Here is a 21,473-nt window from a genome sequence, read left to right as displayed (position 1 = left end):
GGGTAAATTATTCTTGAACATTCTCTGTACGAATCACGTCATTTATTGCGTACTTTAAACCATTAAACGTGCAATAAAGAACACATTTTCAACAGACGAACGTCTTAAGGTTAAGGCACTATCAAATTCTAGCGCCTAGCATGGAAAATATATGTGAACAAACAAGATACGAAATGAAGTTGTGGTATATATCGTGCGTCAAGTACGAAGAAATAAAGCCGCAACCTTTCCGCGAATCTTGACGGCGAATTTAATACATCCAAAGATTGAAGCCGAGTTACTAAAGCAAGGTAATAAACGGGGATAGCTTTATTTTCTGAGGTTTAAAATTACAATAACCGTCTTATAAGATCGTATAACAGAGAGTAGCGGCAGCTTTAGACGGATTGTCGCACAATATACCTTTGTAATTAAACCAAGTAGAATAATTGCATACCACAGAGTACCTTTCAGCGTGGTGTAAACTGTAAAGAACCCCTTCTACTACTAAGAAGGCTTCTAGTAATCACAGATATGTGCCGGAGTGGTTAAAATAGTATATTAGGTCATAAGGTTGTAGTAGTGAGTGAAAAAATTCTACGCACCTGTAATAGGTACTTTGCGATCAAAAATGAGTTGCTGTCGAGTGACCTTTGGAATGTTTAAATGGAATATCGTACTTATCTTGAACTTCCAAAGGCGACTGGACAGCAACTTATTTTTGATCGCCCGTTACGCAAATTGACCGCCCCGAATTTCGAAATGAAGGCAAAATCCAAAAGAACTCATGATGAACCCTTGAATTTTAAAATTTTTTACCTTGAACTTGAAACAAATCAACTATAAATGAGAAATTAAACAGTCCAGCAATGAAGTGCCGTTTTCTTATGAAATGCTAAAAGCAATTCACGAACCTATGATTGATATTTTCTGCTTAGCTGAAACTCTTCTAACACATGGTATTTAAGATCGGACATTCTGCGAAGCAATACCTGAAATACCAGGTGCAGGTAACCGGTAAAGTGTCTTTGTCATTAGTTTATCTTGCCGTTCATCTTTACCACTGTTGTAACGAATTGCTCTACAATTGATTATCTGAATACAGAAAATGCGAAAGTAGATAATTGGTTCTACTGTAAAACTTTGCGTTCCAATCTATAGTTTGCACTCGAATTTTCTAAGCTGGAATGTACTTAGTGACGAAAACTACCTGGTTATTCCTTGGTAGTTCCTGATCCGAATGAATATTTTATTCTCAAATATACGGTTAAACTTTCCGATGAAAAAACGCGAATTGATTCGTTTTAACTTTCTCTAACAATCACGCACTGGTTTCGCTGGGTGCTTAATCACGAATGCTCAACATTTTTTCCCAAAACTAATCCCCTATATTCCTAATCCCCTATATAACTAAAGAACGCCTAGAAAATAGCTTCTTATTAACGCAGACGGCCATCTTTATTCGTTAATTCGCTTGCTTAATTCTTGCCCTACGAATCAATCATTCCTAGATACGAACAACAAACTGAATATGATCTAAATACAATCTTCCATTCCACCGAATGCTCCCTCATTTATTCTTACAAATCCACATATCTCCGACCATGAACTTTATCATAATGTACAAAAATGCTTGTGGGTACAAATTAGTCCTAAATATGTGGTTCCTCGATGGTTTCATTTATTTCGGCATTTTTCAGGGGGCGTCTCAAAAAGTTCGTTGCATTGTTAATAATGTGAATAACAACAAATTGCTTATTAATAACAAAGAATGCGTGTCGGTAGAAATTAGTTCTAAATTAAATCAGATTAACTCTAAAATAATTAATCAATTGTTTAAACAATATTGAAAAGTTAGCACCCCCTCCCTTTTAAAAATCAGTTTTCCAGCTAAATTGTGCGGGGATAAATTCTAATTTTGTGAGTAGAAATTAGTGTTTAATTAGCCCTAAATTAATAATTAATTTCATACTCGAGACAAGTGGGGGCCGCGCAAACTCTCAAAAGCTCTAAGGTTCAAGTCTTAAAGAGAGAACAGTACGCCTTGTTTGCGATTTTGCAAGGTTCTTAAAGATCTTTAAAAGAATTGATAGCCTTCCAAGGGCTCGCAGAAGTTCTTAAAGGCTCTTCAAAACGCGTCTCTGAAGTCTCAACACTATTCAAAGAGTGCTAAGGTATGAAAGACTGGCCAAGACTCTTGGGGGCCTATAGAAATCCTTAGAAATAGTTAGCAACTTAAACAGATGGTTATGGGATTTAAAACCCTTAAAACTGGCAAATGCACTTTAAAATTCAGGTTATTAAAAACTATTCACCCTTAAGGACAGTCCAAAGCTCTTGACATTTCTAGAAGCGCTAGAAGACTGTGAAGACCACTCTTGGAGAAAAACATTTGGTGAACAATTAAATGCTTTTAAAGAACAATTTAACAATTTAGCCTCTCCGCCTGCAAATCGTGATTCCAATTAATTTTTTGGAATAGGAAAAAGCCCCACGGAGCCAAATCGGAAGCGCACGGATGCAGTGCAGTGTGGGCAATGTGTCACAGATAGCGTCGTGTGAGAAGATGCGTTGTCTTGATGCAGAAATCAATCGTGCTTGCCTGTTCTGCTGAACTACTGCGTAGAATTTTTAAAATTTCCCAGGGGGGGGGGGGGTAAAAATTAATGTTATCTCTCATTGTATTCTATTTAAAGGTCTAAAGGACGAACGATTTCTACCAACTACTGTCCTTATGCTCCTCTTATCAAAGTACGGAGTGGAGGGGGAGGGGGGAGGGTGGAACTAGTTTTATCCTTCATGGTACTCTAATGAAAGGTCTCAACGAAAGGAATTAATTTCTACCAACCATAACCCTCTTCCTCGACCTCTTATCGTGATGGGTACATTCCCTTATACCTAAAGAACGGATTGTCGGAAGAGGGTACTCACAAAGGGCGATTGAGACGTCTGCAAGAAATATATCCATTGGTGATGTCAAAACAAAAGCTATTTCGGTTAAAAAATGCACAAGAGTTGTGCACAATTTATACTTGTTTTAATTTACTATCAAAATGTAGGAGTCCATTCTGCCGCACGCTGTATCAAGTTGAATTGATACATATTCTGAAACGAATGATTGTCACTCTTATTATTTATAAGAGATATAAAGTAGTCTTGTACTTGCATTTGAAACCTTCGATTGCGAAAGAAGCATTTTCATTCGGTTGAAAATGTCAGAATGAAAGGGAATGTACCTATAATGAAACTATTGATGACACGTTTATGTAATACGAAATCGCTTTCACAAAAGGATGCACAAATGCAATAGAATACAACATGCATTAACAAATGGTTCTTGTTTTTATAGTGTTTCTAATGTTTTTTTTATTCATTTCCAAGATGCAATAATGAGAGCGTGGAAAATGCGAACAGAGTTGTTTGCGTAAGGAAAAATTTGACACATTTCGGTACCTTAAAGGAGTTTATTATAGAACGTAAGTGTGTTAATTGAATCATTCCGAAGTTAAGAATGAGTTAATGTGTTCCTTTTAATGTGAGTCTGCCCCCAAGGGCAGGTTAATAGTCTGATGATTTATTTACTGGTTCATTGTTAACAATCATTCTACTGCGCGTCCTTTCATTTTGATCCGAGGGTCAATGTTTGAACAATGTCAAAGTAATACTTTTACCTACCAAATATTTTCTTAACAGTTTCTTTCAGGCTTGGACTGAGAATGGTATTTACACCTTTAAGAGGTCCATTTTTCAAGTGCATTCACCTGGTTAAAGTTGTTATTGTACGGTGATTGTTTGTTTACATTTTGTCGCAGTATTGATCATGTCTGCTTGCGGATGTGGGCGAGGAGTAGCAAAACAAGTAGTGATACGATAACCTTTCCATGACGGTTATCCCTTCTGTAAATAACAATTACGCTTTGTCTCGTGTAGGTGCGCAACTTAACAGAAGTGTCAAAATGAAAATTGCGAAGCAAGGACTTGTCATACATGTGTGAAATTGAGTTTTAGCAAGAGCGAATGTGTGCAGCATAACAAGAAATAACGAAATGGCTTAGGGGCTGTTCGTGATTCAAAATTGGGATGATGTGGAAAGTACGTTGAGCCTCTTTTCATGTTGCTCGAAATCGTTTTATTTTAATAAACGCCGCTCAATTTTCTAGAATTAATAATACTCTTAACCCCACAGTTCTGAAGTCAATATCCTTCCTTTCTTTTGATCCTACACTTGCAATTAATGTTTTTAGTCCCAGACTATTTACGTGCTTATTCTTTCGTCATAATTTACTTTCTGCGATAGCTAAACTAAGTAATATTAGTATTTTTCTTCTACTCCGTCACATGAATAAAAACTTCACAAAAACCATGTAAAACGACAAAAGTCGGTTCATTATGAACTCTCAATCAAACTACATACCAAATTGCCTAACATTCGTTTCTGATTTTGGTGTTTTCCTATCGAAATTGACCTATAAATGAGAATTTTGACTTTATTACAAACCAAAGCAATTTTTAAATTTTATTTTGTCAAAAATTTAAATTTTACAAAGCAGAAACGGCAAAGCATTCAAGCGAAACAAAAAAGGTTCTGTACTTACATATTATAACGTTTTCCTAGTTATGTCTGTTGAAAAATCCTTATTTTTCCAAGTTTACACAATATTCACACGCTTTATTTGAAGACGTAAACTTATGTATAATTTGATTGTAGGTTGTAGATATCCTCTTTTGTGTATTGAACACCAAATTAAAAAAAAAAAGTACAATTCGTTACATTAAGGCTTGGGATGGATTGAGTTTTATGATCGTTCCCAAGAGTTAAGGTAAGGTAGAAGAAGGGATCGTACGGTAAAAGCGAAACCAAGCGTATTTTTTTAAAATTTCAAAAAAATACGATCTGCGATTATTCAACTTGCAAATCCTAAAATTTCTAATTCTTCCAACACCCAGAACGACATGTACGAAAATTTCTTCACTCAATAAACTCCTACACAAAAACATTCTATTTGCGCCCATTTAGGCGATGCCGAGTCAATGCAAATTATTCGACAGCTTTATTCTTATAAGCACATAACGAATGTCAACAAATTTCAAGGAATCCTGACCATGTTTGTTGACTAGCCAGGAATTGCAGTTTCGAATTTTCAAGAACTAATTGAGTCGGTATTTTCATGTTGAAAAAAAACTTCGAGTAAGAATTTTATAAACATTTCAGAAAAGACATATCTAAAAACCTATGCAAAGTTGCTAGTTCCATCTTTACGTCTATTCCTGGATGCTAAGAATAAAGAGGAATTCCACCTTTGTAGACGTCGCTCCCAAGCGAAACATTCTGAACTCGCAATTCATTAAAAAAAAAATGCGTGTCCTGGCTTTTTTAAATAAAGAGCTGGACTAAAATCCAACGTTTTTCTTTATACATATTTTCCTTATTCCGTATTTTTCTGATTAAACTAAGTAGCAGAATAAGTTACTTCGCATGTAGGTCATTTTCATTATGTCTTAATTACTGATTTACGTATACTCCCACTGAAATAATTAAGGCAGCAATTATTTGCTGTTTTAAACATGTGTGCTGTTGTTAGTAGTAAAATCTAGTCCCGATTATACGAATACGAAAATGTAAAATTTATATCATTGATGGTTAGTGATAATGTCTTGGAGGTTAACATCTTGGATTCTAGACACATTTTTGGATGCGCTATTGCAGCCACTTTCTCTGTCCGTCTGTTCGAGGCCTTAACTAGTTCTACAGTTTCAAGATATTCAGTTCGTTCTTTTTGCATTCGGTAGCAGTAGCGTATAGCTCTGGCACCTGATGAGCCAAAGAAAATATTGATGATTAAACTGCGCATGCGCAGACCGCGCAATGTCAACTTTCTTATTTATTAATATATTTTGTTGAAATTTTAACCACAGATACTTCCAGTAAAGAAAAACATATCACATGCAGTAAAAATCGATAATTACAAATGTCATTAGCAAAGGCAAACACATCGCACATAGTAAAAACCAAAAGCGCGCATGCGCAGACTGTAAAATGTCAACTTTAATTATCTTATGAAGATCTCTCTCTATCAATTCATGGAAAATGCACTGGAGTTATTCGCCTTAGGGCATAAAACCTTTTTACTTTACCATATATTTCTGAATCGACGTGCAAATCCTGACAATTGTCATCTGTCTCTAAGCCGGGTTTATACGGTAATTATTAGAAATTTAAATGTATCTAAAGTAAACAGCTCACGTTCAAATATGAATAATAGTACAAGAGAATGCTATAAAAAGCTCATAAATATTCTAATAGTACTACAGCATTGCGAGAACAAAAGTCGGGTCAGGGTTCCCCCATTTCGCTCTTACATTTCCAGATTAAAGTAATAACCGACAGATGACTAACAGAAACCGGCATTCTGCACGTAAAGCTGCGACATTTCGTCCTCAATTTAACACTAACGAGGTATGAAATTATTGAAACATTTATTTACTCGGTGGTATCCGTACATCAACGCTGTAAACAAAAAGCGACGGCGGCGTTAAAAATAAAGTGGGCAGATAAAATGGGTCACATAATCGATAGTAGTAATGACCCATTTATCTTTTAACCTTACATTTTGAGACTCACGTGCATGAAACAACAAAATTTACGCAATTTTCTGCTGTTTTATTTCGCATAAGCGAGTCTTGAAAATAGGGGAAACCCTCGGGGAAACCCAAGTTTCATTATTATAATTATCGTGCAAATCAAAAAATAAACTAATATGATACATTTGAAATCTGTCGTATTTAAAACGCAACCGGCGAACATTAGACGAACTAAGAGAGAGAATAATTCAAAAATGTCGAAATATTGCAAAACCAACATTTGAAAAGGTTCGACAAGAGTTTGAGAATAGATTATAACTGGCGATCAAAAATGAGTTGCTGTCGAGTCGGCTTTGGAAGTTCAAGTTAAATACGATTTTCCATGTTTATTTTTTGATTTGCACGATAATTACGAACCTAAATGTAATGCTATTTGGTATGGTTGGAAAGCATTTTTTCAGAGCTTTCCAACGACGTATCACACATGGGGGGTCACTATTTAAGATTTAAAATTTGGGGTGGCTGGGGCGCAGGGGGTTGGAGGGGGTGCGTCGCCAACTATGTCATTGTGATTCCCCCTCCGAATGACCGAAACGGATTTTGATTTTTTTAAATATCTCGTTTATTTACTAAGATATGGGGGGTGGTAAGTTTTCAAATTGTCACCCTGTATAAAAAAAGAGTTTTTAATAGTCTGTGATGTTGAACCCCTACCGATAGGCAACACATCTTACAACTAAAGGAATTTTAGAATCCCGCTTTGCGCAGACGTGAATTTAGTACAGAAAGCTGGAGAGTGGCGTCGGCGGGAGCACTGGTGGTCCAGATTTTGATGGTGGAGTAGCGGTTTTGTGTGCTTTTCAAAGTTTAGTTAGTGTTTGATATATTTTTTCCAAGCGATATCAAGGTAGTACTCGTTTTATTTAAGCTATTTTAAATTCGATGTTTAAATTTCATGCCTTATTTGTTTTCGTTTTGACTTTTTCTTTAGATTTGACCTCTGCTGATTGCAGGCATGGCGTGGGCGGCTATTGTTTGAGTTTAGCGTTAAATGAGTCATGTTTTAGCTGGGCTCCTTGTGCGCCTGATTATGCCGCAATGTTTCCCATGATTATTTGAATGTGTTTACGCGGGAGTGGATTGCTAGAATGTTACTGCCCTGAATGTTTGGATTAATAATTTATTTCCGTGGAAGAGAAGAACCACATGCAGTTTGCTCTGTCGCTGTATAATATATGTTTATTTTTTTCTTCTCGCGCAGGCTGCAGTTCTTAGCGTCTCGCATTAGCGAGAAAGGGGGGCCCTCTGATTAATTTCTCTTCTGTTTAAAATGTGGATTTTTGTATGTGGTGTGGTCTGCTTCCGCTTGAATACCCGTGTTGGCATTCTCAGGTGCACTTGCACTTGTTACGTAATAAATGAATGATAAGCAAGGTCGGGACAAGGTCATGCCTGCTCTACATGGTTTAAAATGAACTCTTGATGTTTTTTTTTCAGGTAGTGTTTTTATACCCCAATGATTTATTTTGTTCACAATTTGTAATTATGTCAAGTGTATCTATCGTTTTTGATTAATTTGTTCAAGCCACATTTGCCTTTATTACTTGATTTTTGTTGTACGATTTGAGATGTTTGATTTTCGTATTTCTGTTTGTACATTGCTACCTGTAATTGATTTATTTCTTGTATTTGTGTTTAGCCAGGTTTTTTTTATTGCTGGTTCTTTTTTCCTGGCTTTTCGGTTTGGATTTGCTCTGCTGAACCAAGCCCCGTGCGTAATAAATTTCATTTTCTCTTTCCCTTTCGGCCGCACAAAAATTCTGTCTTTTATTTAATTCCCTTCCCGATTGTGTCTCACGTACAAACGCATAAAAGACCGCCATAGGAAAATGACAACGTAGGAGTCCATTCGTACAAATTCGTCCAAGTCGAATATTACCGAGATCTGAATGGCGCGAACTTCCGACATTTTGACAGCTAAAGTTAGATGGCGCTGTCTGCGATTTGTTTCCCCAGAGTTGCCAACTGTAAGTACAGGGTAAGTCAATATTTCCAGCACCTCCTGAGGACCCCTAGGAACATTACAAGTCTTACATCATTTATGCCTAATGTACCGCGTGTGCTATTTTGGATGAGACTGCAGTATATCTCAGCCGTTTTTAAAGATAGAAACTTGCGGTCTTCACGACTTTTTTGTGAATCTTTTAATACCACAAACAGAATCAATCGATTTTTATTTCTGAGCTCCAGGGTAAAGACCAAAACTTCAATTTTTGAGCATGTGACGAGGCATGTGATTTTATCTTACTACCCATGTAAGAGAAAAAAGGTAAAAACCTAAAAACTGCTATTTTTAGATATTTATACGTAGAAACCAGTGACGTAGTCAAAAAAACATTTTGGATCACCAGCTTCTGAGATTGATCCAATGTTGATATTTTTTTAAGTGCAACGCCCTGTGTATCTTAACGTCAATTGTTTTAAATTTTTTTCCTGATTACATTGGTGTATATACCTATACTTTTTTTTAAAATAATTTTTAATTTTAGCCATGCCAACCTTTTATTTTTACGGTTTTTAAATAGTAGGCCATAGGTTCATGGAGATTTGGTTTTGTTTATTGTATTCATGGCATTCAAGGCAGCTGATATCAATCAATAAAAACGGCTGACGGTAGAAACATGCCATTTAAAATTTTTAAAAAATATGATATACGAGTAGGTATATAATTATATAAAAAATATAGGTTATGATACATCAACCTAATCAGGAAAAAGGATGCAAAAAATTGACGATAAGACATACAGTGCTACATTTAAAATATACCAACTTTGGGTCAAATCTCACAAATGGCGGTTAAATTTTTTTTGACTACGCGACTGGATTCTACGTAAAAATATCAAAAATTCGCTTTTTTTTCTGGAATAAAACCTAGCATCATTTTTAAAATCGTACACAGAAAAAGGTCCAATAATTTTGCGGCGGTCAAAAATGTTGTTTCCAAAATCCCGCGTGATAATTTTGTATGGTATGCCTAATATAATGTTGTATAAACATGCGGACATTTTATTTAGTATCAAGCACCTACGGTACTGTTGGGTCACCCTATATGTGTCAAATTTAAATTTTCGTAAATGTGGTAGTTAATTTGCAATTGAACACAATTTCGATCATGGTATTTGTTGTGATTTTGTTTAAGAAGTATTTGTGGATTAATTTTGTTTAAATAATCTCTTAGTTTTTTTGATATTATTTCAGTGTTTTTTATTTAGAAAGATTAGGGACATTTGGAAATAATGTTTTGTTAAAGTTATCTTGTTGCGATAGGAAATTTGTTATCGCTGCGTAAGCTAATTAGAGTGAAGATTAGTAGGTTTCGCCCATAAGACAACACAGGTGTTTAATTTCGAAGACGAAAGTTGAAGTAGAAGAGAATTGGAGACTGAAAGAGGGAATGTTTTAGATAGCAGAGGCGTAGCCGCTTATTGGTTTGGTGGTTGACAGTTGTTGCCGTATTTGAACGTAGTATTGCAATACAGTCCGTAGACGAAAGTATAACTCTCGCCAGGAAAGATTGCCGGTCACAGCACACCTTGTGTCGATTTACAATCTTTGTTTTTATTAAAATGCGAGCGACTTCTGGAATAGGATCGTGCTAATGTTGAACAAAAAGGCTTTTCGTTCAACATTGATACGATACTATTCCGGAAGTCGCTAGCACCTTACGAAAAACAGAGATTGTAGATCGGGATCAAGTGTTCTGTGACCGGCAATCTTTCCTGGCGAGTTATAAGTGGTTACTCGAACAGATTTTGATTACGCCATTTAAAGTTTTTTGTTATTTGTCGACCGGATATTGTGGATTATTAACACTTTAAGGTAAGTACCTAATTAAGTTTTCATTAATTAATAATAACATAGCGCTCTCTTTAATCTTTAATGAAAATGTACAATTTTTTTTGTCAATTATGAAAAATGAAGTTTGACTGTTTTATTCTAATGTCGTGGGATGAATTTTTCTCAAAAGCATTGTAACTAAACCCCAATTCCACTTGATGGGTAATCAAATGCAACATGATTTAGGGAAACGCTGTTTTGATATGGGAAGAAGTATTGTCCAAAATCACCACCTACTTACTTTCCAGCGGGCTCCTTCCTATAGACATGCATGAGCATGTTGATAATAAACAAATAAATAATTGGCGGCAAAAGCAAGTGCCGACAAATGATGACGTGTCCTCGAGCTACTCTTCTCATGAATAATGCATATCAAGCAAAAGTCGTAAACAAGTGAAATTAAAATGAATAAATCAAGGTGACATGGAATACATTACAAGTCGTCTAATTGAAATGCTAACATGATTGCCGATTTCCAAGCACAATTTGTCTTTTTGTGCCTTGAAATTGACAATTTGATGTGCGGTGCAAATCGTATGCAAAAAACCAAATACATATGACTACCAATACCAATAGCAAAAACAAGAAACAGTTACGGATGCAAATTCACTTACACATAAAAACTCCCCTTGATATTTAATAATGTAAATTAGTTGCGACGAATGAACCTTGAAAATACATTTGGGAATATTGAAGTACCGCAAACTTGTATATAGGTAGCAATATAACGGAGCCAATCATTAATCACATTTTTTTTGATAACGTGAATTTCTTCTAGGAATAAAACGACTCTAACAGTGCGGGCAAAATTAATACACTTCGACATCGAAAGCGGAGCAATTTAATCGGCATTAAATTATCGGTTTGCCATAATTATAGAGACCGGAAACTGGTAATACTATTTGATTGTGTAATTTCTTGTTTTGACCTCTACAATTGTGGAAAAATAATTACATAGTTGCATGCAGGGTATGTATTAGCGACGGTAATGAGGTCCTCTTGCACACGTGGATTGATCTAATGAACTAGCGCTGTCATAACAATATGTGGATGTTATTGACGACACAGATTGATACTATACAATCCAATTGAAGTGAAGTTAAGATGCGCGATGAGTCATACGTAACTTAGTTGGAATTAAGGTATACCTCCGTATGTATGTTTGGAATGAACCAAAGGATTGTTCCAAAACATTTACATTCCTTCTTATTTGCACACAATCGCAATATCATTTTCGCGATGTTTTAATTAATCCAAAAAAGGAATTCGAATTTAATTAAGAAATAACTACCGCATACTACGGCAGAAAAACAATTAACCACCTCAACCAGAACCCTCTAATAACGAACATAAATCTCAACTGCACGGTTACACAATTAATTACGTAGTATCGTACAATTACTTTTTTTTGCTTTTCTTCAAAAATTTTTCCGTGTTGATAACGGGGTTACGTCAAAGGTCTCAGTTTAATTAACAGATTGAACAAAGTGGGGTCGTTTAATACACAAAATTGCAAAGGGCGATGTGGATCTTTTATGATATTAAAATAAAGCTCTCCGTTTTGAATTTGTAATTTTAAATTACCGCCATCAGACCCGGGGGTAACTTGAACAATGTTTCCTGTGTTGCATATTTACACAATTCGATTTCCATCGCAAGTAAGAGCTTGGCCTCTTTTATATTCGCGTTGTCTATTTTCAATGAATATGTAACGTACTTATTCTTTTTCGGGGTTGTGGTAAAGCAATCAGTGGCGCAAGTTGGACTTTACCCTATTGAGGTGCTAACCTTGTTCTTTTGTTTTGCTTATTAATATGTGCAAACTACACGGGAAGTAGATATGCACTAAAAGGCTTATTCAGTTGTCTTTCTTGACCTCCGGTTTTGCCGACAATGATAACAACTTTTCAATTTTACATGCCACCCCCCTGTATATTCTTACATATTTCCGAGCATATTTCGATAGAACATGGCACTGCAACATTACAATGACACCTCATATGTCATTTTGACATTTTAATTTGAGTATATTTGAATTTTTAATCTAGCGTGTCATGACTATGTTAAAACAATCAATACTCGAGGAGACTTGGAAAAATCGATATGACCGCCTTATGTTTTTTAAAGCCTTTGCATCAAGTATATGTTTTTAAATGGAACAGGGGTGGCTTGTTAGCATATTCTTAAAATGTTTTTACCGCGGTTTTTACCAATAATTTGATACCACATACTTAATGCAATTTTAACAAATGGCTCCGTAATAAATAAAAACGTCAAAATTAAACAATGACGTTGCCTTTATACTTTTAACATAGTCATGGCACGCTATAGGTTAAAATCTCGGTTAAAATTTATATATTTTATGATTAAAATGTCAATGCTGACATATAGGTGTAGTAATGTAGTACCTATATAAGAATATACGGGGGTCCCATCTAAAATTCATGGTAATTTCCAGTGAAAGCGAAGGCCACAAAAAAACGTATGCAACTTTTAATGCATTGTTACATCCCATCTCGCATCCCATACTCGGTTGCCAACTTTAATTTTTTTAATATAAAAAATTAAAAAAGTGATTGGGAGGGGGGGCAACCAAGGAAATTATTGTTTTATTACACAGCATTTGTTTTTTGATGATTATGTTAAATCAAAGCTATAACTCAAATTTTAGTTGAGAATCACTACATAAACAAACGAGTAAAAAAACGATCATTTGAGATATAGAGATGCAATTCCAAACTGCCCTACGAGTAATCCTTCTGTGCAAATTTTCAGATACTTACTAACATCATTTTCCCATGTACTCACCTAAGTATCGATTCAGCTTGTCGTTTGACACCATGTATGCCGAATTTTATTTATTTTAATGATAAGTGATATTATTATAATAATGAAAATAAAATGCTTATTTTGATCATAAACAATTTTAAATATTATATAACATTAATAATAATTTAATTTCAAATAATTTCTTGGTGATCATTTTAAAAGTACAAAAACATTTTTTAATGATTTTAAAAGGCCATAGACAATCCATAAAACTCCGATATTTGAATGTGCACCTTTATAATATAGGAGTTAATTACATGCGGTAAAAATACAAACGTAACCTCGAATGTAACAAAAAAAATCTAAAAATTCTAGAATATTTATGATTATTGACTCAAAAATAACAGTAAACGGTAATAATGGACTTACAGAGCAAAATATTTCAGTTTGCTGTTTGTTGTCAAGCACAACTTGTGTATTCAAAACAAGAAACAGCATCAACCTCGACATTAACAGAAATCCTACCATAAGATTATTACATAAATAGATCATGAAAAATGTAAAGAGCAATTTCTCAAAACACAAACCGAAAAATGGAACAGTTAAGACCGAGGTTTCGATTCTATCATCGAGCGAATGCGAATCAGTAAGTAATATTGATGATAATCTCGACAATAATTGCTAATTTCACAAGGAAAAGGAAAAAAGCCTAAAGAGAAGTTACAAAAATAAGCAAACTGTTGCTTTGCATAGACGTGGAAGTAAGCACAAATGGTAAATCCGCCCCAACTGCGATACGGGCGAAAGTGTATATCTATTTTATGTATTACGCTTGACATTGATTGCACATGTACGAACACCTCTAAAAGGTTTATGCATTCATAAGCATATTTTTGCATATTTATTGCTGGCCAGTTATTACTAACTTTACATGGTTTTCTTTCGTTGGTTCGTTACAAACAGTTAAAATTCAAGTTCTCGTCTAGTTGGTCGCGAAACATAGGTGGTTTGAAAATGAACCAATTAAGTTAGTATACCTGATTCAGAATTCAATGTACCAAAACTTATTTCCCGAGTTGTTTCCATTTCCATTATACCTCTGCCCTTTTTTTTGGAAAAGTTCGATTCTGAAAAATCACGATCAACATCACGCGAGCACCGGAAATATTTTGAACGAGATATTGAATCCCCAATTTAGAATTCAATGTACCAACTCGTAGATATTGCACTTTTACTATTTATATTCTAATCCGAAAAATCATGACCAATTTTAATAAAACATTCCGACAATTGCCAACAAGATACGATGATTCGCATACGATTTTCAGTAGGGGAATTTTTTGTTACTCAGCTCGCATTCGGAAACACGACTTTTAATACAGCTCATATTCATTAGCACTGGTTGAAATCGATTGGCGAAGGTTTGACAATCGCATTTATTTATAGATATTTTTTTAAATTTTAACCAAAGATTCTTCTAGTAAAGACAAACATATCGCATATTCAAAGTTAGGCTTACTGCCTTAACTTACAGTGTTTCGAATAGCTTCCGGGTGAATAAAATGAGTTTAAGTAAATTTCTAGGTAATTCATACTTGTAGCTACTTTTTAGACGATTCTGCAGCAAAAAAACTTAAAAGTTTAAAAAACTGGAAGACAAGTTGGAAAACACTTAAGTAATATAAAAAATGAATTTGCAACCCTTTTGCATAAACGGAACATGTGAAAAATGGAAAAAAAACAACAATACGCAGTAATTATTCTCACACAATTAAATTTATTTCCAATCTTCTCAAATGTATGCAAATTTGTGTGCAAATTCGGGTGCAACGAAAAAGAATGCAGCGACCGAACTTCTGCAGTCGCTCATCCTAAATCGAGCCATAAATAGTAAATATTAACCGCGCACTAAGCTGCTAGATAGTTGTTTAACTTTAACATTAACATTATTCATTATTGTGGTTTATTGGTGTGTTCATTCTTTGAAATTAAGTTTGTTAATGTCCCCTTTTCAGATGGCCATCTTACTTTGTTCCCGTCTTCTTCGAAACTAATTTTTCAATTACGGGAGGCACATACCGAGGTAAGTAGGTTTCTCAGCATTAAAAAAAATGATGATTACTTTATTGTGATTTTTCCTCGGATTTTTCTCGAGTTTTTTTTATCTTTGCGTTGTCAACAACATTGTTGATACAAATTCGGCATCCACCAATGTGGGTCCCTTTTTTTTAACATTTATGTTTCAATTACAAAACAAGGAATTCGGCAAAATAACATGTTAACAAAGCCAGATAAGCAGCGGTATTCTATATATTTTCCATACGTAAGTGCTAGCAATATCATCACTTATTTTTCTGGCTGCTCGTATGCAAACAAATATGTCTTAATTGATTTGTTTTGCAATTGCATTAGGTAACTGCTGTAGTACCCGAAGTGGTACCCTAATTAAACAACTCTTTGGAAACCCCTCGTAACACTTCTCCATTATTTCAGTATTACCCGCGATAATTGCGCACCTATTGAGGAAAGTAACTGAAGCTAAATTTTTTGTCGACGAAATAGAAGTTTGAAGTTTTGTCCTAAATTTAATTTGGTTTGTAGGTACTTTATTATTTTAATTTCGTTTGTGTATGACACATTTTTGCACTACTTAAGTACATTTCTTGTGCCATTTTTGCTATTTTTTCAACGTCTGCCTACCGATTGGCAGGAGAGTGCCTCGCTCAATACTGATAAGGTGGTATCACAAACAATTCGTGATTGCGGCTCGCTGCAGACACTTGTCTCTGATTACCGAGACAGCTATGGAAAAAAACGTAAAGGATCATGCAGATGAAACGCAAAAACATCAAAAAAAACTAAATGTACACTTTTACACATTCACCTTATCATTAGTTTTTCTAGTAAAGATGTTACAAGTCAAATTAATTCGCAGTCAAGCCAATTACGCTTAACCTTGATAACCATATCTGAATACCATTTGTCTTTTTCAAAACAGTGTAGAACGATAAAGCTATCGTTACATTTTGGTTCTACCTGACTCAGGACCCGTCTCCGATAACACAAATTTAAAATACAACTCACTGTGTGAATACCTATTTTGCGATCACATCGTCGCCGATTTTATGCAGCCTACGCGATTAACGTCCATCAAGCATAATTGACTTTCCGAAACAATTGATGATGATTATTTACGACTCTCATTTTTTACACATTTAGGTTATTAGGTAACTACGATTTATTTATCGTATGATGCAATCAATATCAGTTTCGTATTACGCATACGAGAAAAATAGGAATATTGTTTACTTACGATTGTGCCTGTCGTGTCTCGTCAGCACCCCAAAATCCATTTTGAATAAACGCTATTTCCTAACACCTATTATTATCACTAAGTACATCCCGTATACTAAACATTCAGTGCTAAATAAGGTACCTTTAAACACCGCACTAAATCAACACCAACAATAACAGTTATTGCAACACTTTTCGAAATATAATTAACTACAGTTAAACGACTACCTAATTCAAACACTAACAACAATCACTATTAGCTACATCAAATCAAAAACGAAGATTGGCTAAGGGCACCTTCACTACAACAGTACGTAAAAATGGCGCGAAACGTATTTACTATTCAATCGTTCAACGTAGAGTACAACTACATTGAAGAATGACTAAATCCGAACTAGAGAGAGAGCCGAAAGCGGTAAAATACGCGACCGCGCACACGTTAAACCCCGACAATTTTCCTCCTGGCTCGGTGAGTGCTATGCCAGCCAATTCATTGGTTAGTAGATTACAAACGTCAATGTATTATCTGTACGAACGTACACCTTTTGCACGTGGGCGAGCTGTAGTAGTCGCGTCGTAAATAACGTTATTTTTGTTTATGTTTACATAGAATGGCGCGGTATTATGCGTGCTCTCATTTGGCTACAATTCAGTTAAATTTGTTTAGTTCATGTAGGTAAATTATATCTCGTTAAGGGGATTTCGCAATCGAAATAAATAATTATGATAACATGAGGTTGAAACACGCACTTTCTCTTTTACTTGTAATCATTGGAAAATAATTACAGGGCAGCAACTGCTACCAATTAAAGAGGCTGTTACTGAAATATATGTAAAAGGATATTTTATGGAAAAGTAAAATGTAAACGCACCCCTATTTGCGCATGTGAAAATTGCAATTTTACATTTGTGATGGAGTTCCCGAGACTCTCCATAAGGTTTTAGAAAGAGTTGTTCTGATAATTAAATCATAAAAATCAATTTTTAAAATATAGGGGCCAACTTCAGCCCCCCCCCTCACCCCCCCCCCAATTGCGTAAAAAAGTTAAATTCTGAAAAGATTATCAATAGTTTTAATGTTTCTGAATAGTTCCGTGGAAGATCAATGCATATATGTTCTAAAATAACGAACAAGCAAAATCTTATAATGAATAATTGCATAACTTGTGTAGGGTGATCCCAAACTGTGGGCAGAACAAAAATTGTTCTCAACTATATTTTTTATGGCGTGAAATATTAAATTGCATAAAACTTTTTGATTGATACTGAATTAAATGCAAAACTTCATTATAAAAAGTTTCAGTGGGTTTGAAGGACCATCCAACACCTTTATACAGAACTTTAAAATACCAAATAGGTACCTACAGGGGCGATTGCCACCTGGCCCGTAGGTCATAATGGCCCGTTGGAAATTTATAAGTATGTGCCGTATTTAGTTTCTTGCACTATTAATAAATTATTAACACGTTTCTCTAATTGGGGTTGATGTTAGGTTGTTAAAAAATTCTGTTTTTATTTAAGTGTTTTACAATGAATTTATCATTTTTTGTCGTATTTTGAAAGTGCTGAAACACAATTATAGGCGATGCGCCTCGTTGGGATTATGTATATTTTGTTACTTTTAATTATCAGCTGCAATTTAAAAAAAACTATATTCTAATTGATTTTCGAGAAAGGAATACCTTAAAATGAAGCAAATTGGCTCGTTACCTATGCAATTCCACCTGGCCCGTAAGTACCCAGTCCGCCCCTGGGTACCTACTCTTATATCACCAACGACAAGTTGTACAAAATCAAAAAGTCTTTGTAAGTAGTTTATATTATATTCCTTCAACCTGAAAAACCACTTTTAAAACCATAACACGCGACGTCATACAATTTTGTTATTATACAGGGTGACAATTTGAAAACTTACCACCACCCATATCTTAGTAAATAAACGAGATATTTAAAAAAATCAAAATCCGTTTCGGTAATTCGGAGGGGGAATCACAATGACATAGTTGGCGACGCACCCCTCACACCCCCTGCGCCCCAGCCACCCCAATTTTTAAATCTTAAATAGTGACCCCCCATGTGTGATACGTCGTTGGAAAGCTCTGAAAAAATGCTTTCCAACCATACCAAATAGAATTATATTTAGGTTAGTAATTATTGTGCAAATCAAAAAATAAACTAATATGATACATTTGAAATCTGTCGTATTTAAAACGCAACCGGCGAACATAGACGAACTAAGACAAAGAATAATCTCGAGAATAATTCAAGAATGTCGAAATATTGCAAAACCAACATTTGAAAAGGTTCGACAAGAGTCTGAGAATATAGACCGAGAGCCCGCGTAGAAAATACATCGTCATGGGTACAAAAGGTTTGATGTAACCAAACAGTAGAATGTCACCGTGCGATTCCAAAATCGCCCGTCTGCCGGCCGGCGGCGGTCAACTTAGCGCGGGGGCGAATTTTGAAAACTGTTCCAAATCACATAATACATCGTCATTGGTACACGTATGATTTTTGGCAATCTGATCCGGAAATATGTACCCAATTCGTAGTTGCAACGGCAGACGATGTATCTGGGCAACTTTTCCGAGCAGACGCGATTAAAAACATTAAAAAATTATTAAATACCTCGTCATAAGGTACACGCTCGAATTATAGCTTAAAATAAAGCTCTTTGAATGTAGAATTTGGGAAAACTAACGAAAACGCGGCAGACGGTCGCATAACTATAGCAGACGCCTTTGAAATTTATAACTCGATCTGCGTTTAACGCATTACTCCCCGTGCGATAAAGCGAGAGCGCTGTCACACAAGCACGCTCTGTCGTATAGGTACTTGTAAAAACGGAACTACAGCTGAAAGTAGGTAAAATGTAGGCATGCCCCAAATAATGGGATTTATGAAATTTTCTCAACTGTCACAAAACATGACCAAAAATATGAAAACATATATTTCTACACTAGGTATACATGTAGGTAAATGCAGTATTAATATGTAAATAACGACTAACACAAGCTACAAAACGTTATATAAAAAAGTGTTTGGAAATTGGAATGCAAATATAGAATATAGAAAACGAATCTCATCACCAAAACTAACAACAAAACAACAAAAAAGAAGAAAATTCATATCTGGGATAGGTATTCTGAAAAATAAATATAGTTCTTTCTTATTAATACTATAATACACATGTACCTATTTGGGAATACTTACATCATATTATCGGCTTCACTCGTCTTCATCACTGGAGGATATATACAATCTTTCATCTCCCGGTATATATTTGGCATCGGATGTGTCATTAGTTATGCATATTTCTTCCAGAGTTGAAGGCGTTTATGGACCTACAAACCACTGAGGATAGAATTTGTCATCGAGCAGCACCCAGCCGTGTTCTGTAGGATTGTAGAAACTGATATTCGCGTTGCACTGCACCACAGAGCACAGATTTGGTTAACACGTTTTATTTTACAGTGCAAAACATCTCTGCAAGGAGGCAGTAGACTGCCATCAAACTTTTTGAGACTGTCTAATGGATTAGTATGTTCATGTTTTGGTTTGTAATGATTCAATAATGTGTCAAATCTGGCTTCATTAATATTTTCATAATTGGGTTGATTATACATTTTGCATAAGAAATGTTTAATGCCGCTTATTTGTTCACTGGTCAGTTCCGGTGCATGTATTAATGAAGCCAGATTTGACACATTATTAAATCATTACAAACCAAAACATGAACATACTAATCCATTAGACAGTCTCAAAAAGTTTGATGGCAGTCTACTGCCTCCTTGCAGAGATGTTTTGCACTGTAAAATAAAACGTGTTAACCAAATCTGTGCTCTGTGGTGCAGTGCAACGCGAATATCAGTTTCTACAATCCTACAGAACACGGCTGGGTGCTGCTCGATGACAAATTCTATCCTCAGTGGTTTGTAGGTCCATAAACGCCTTCAACTCTGGAAGAAATATGCATAACTAATGACACATCCGATGCCAAATATATACCGGGAGATGAAAGATTGTATATATCCTCCAGTGATGAAGACGAGTGAAGCCGATAATATGATGTAAGTATTCCCAAATAGGTACATGTGTATTATAGTATTAATAAGAAAGAACTATATTTATTTTTCAGAATACCTATCCCAGATATGAATTTTCTTCTTTTTTGTTGTTTTGTTGTTAGTTTTGGTGATGAGATTCGTTTTCTATATTCTATATTTGCATTCCAATTTCCAAACACTTTTTTATATAACGTTTTGTAGCTTGTGTTAGTCGTTATTTACATATTAATACTGCATTTACCTACATGTATACCTAGTGTAGAAATATATGTTTTCATATTGTTGGTCATGTTTTGTGACAGTTGAGAAAATTTCATAAATCCCATTATTTGTGGCATGCCTACATTTTACCTACTTTCAGCTGTAGTTCCGTTTTTGCAAGTACCTATACGACAGAGCGTGCTTGTGTGACAGCGCTCTCGCTTTATCGCACGGGGAGTAATGCGTTAAACGCAGATCGAGCTATAAATTTCAAAGGCGTCTGCTATAGTTATACGACCGTCTGCCGCGTTTTCGTTAGTTTTCCCAAATTCTACATTCAAAGAGCTTTATTTTAAGCTATAATTCGAGCGTGTTCCTTATGACGAGGTATTTAATAATTTTTTAATGTTTTTAATCGCGTCTGCTCGGAAAAGTTGCCCAGATACAACGTCTGCCGTTGCAACTACGAATTGGGTACATATTTCCGGATCAGATTGCAAAAAATCATACGTGTACCAATGACGATGTATTATGTGATTTGGAACAGTTTTCAAAATTCGCCCCCGCGCTAAGTTGACCGCCGCCGGCCGGCAGACGGGCGATTTTGGAATCGCACGGGGACATTCTACTGTTTGGTTACATCAAACCTTTTGTACCCATGACGATGTATTTTCTACGCGG

The 21,473-nt window shown here is 35.3% G+C and overlaps 1 protein-coding gene across 2 annotated transcripts in view; it reads right to left on the bottom strand.

Annotated features, from left to right (window-relative positions):
* The window catches only part of LOC116170828 (growth factor receptor-bound protein 10-like), a 188,285-nt gene that overhangs the window by 138,187 nt on the left and 28,625 nt on the right, over window positions 1-21,473 (bottom strand). Inside the window, exon 1 of one of the 2 annotated variants that reach the window (XM_031487351.1) lies at window positions 16,541-16,969. The exons of the other annotated variant lie outside the window; for it this stretch is intronic. Coding sequence (XP_031343211.1) covers window positions 16,541-16,580 — 40 coding nt within the window. The 5' untranslated portion in view covers window positions 16,581-16,969. Of the gene's footprint in view, window positions 1-16,540; window positions 16,970-21,473 lie in introns of those variants that run through there. 2 annotated transcript variants of the gene reach the window in all.

This window comes from Photinus pyralis, unplaced genomic scaffold (assembly GCF_008802855.1).
Source record: "Photinus pyralis isolate 1611_PpyrPB1 unplaced genomic scaffold, Ppyr1.3 Ppyr1.4_LG5, whole genome shotgun sequence".
NCBI lineage: Eukaryota > Metazoa > Arthropoda > Insecta > Coleoptera > Lampyridae > Photinus > Photinus pyralis.
The sequence above is the reverse complement of the archived record's forward strand: the minus strand, read 5'-3'. Positions and strand labels throughout refer to the sequence as shown.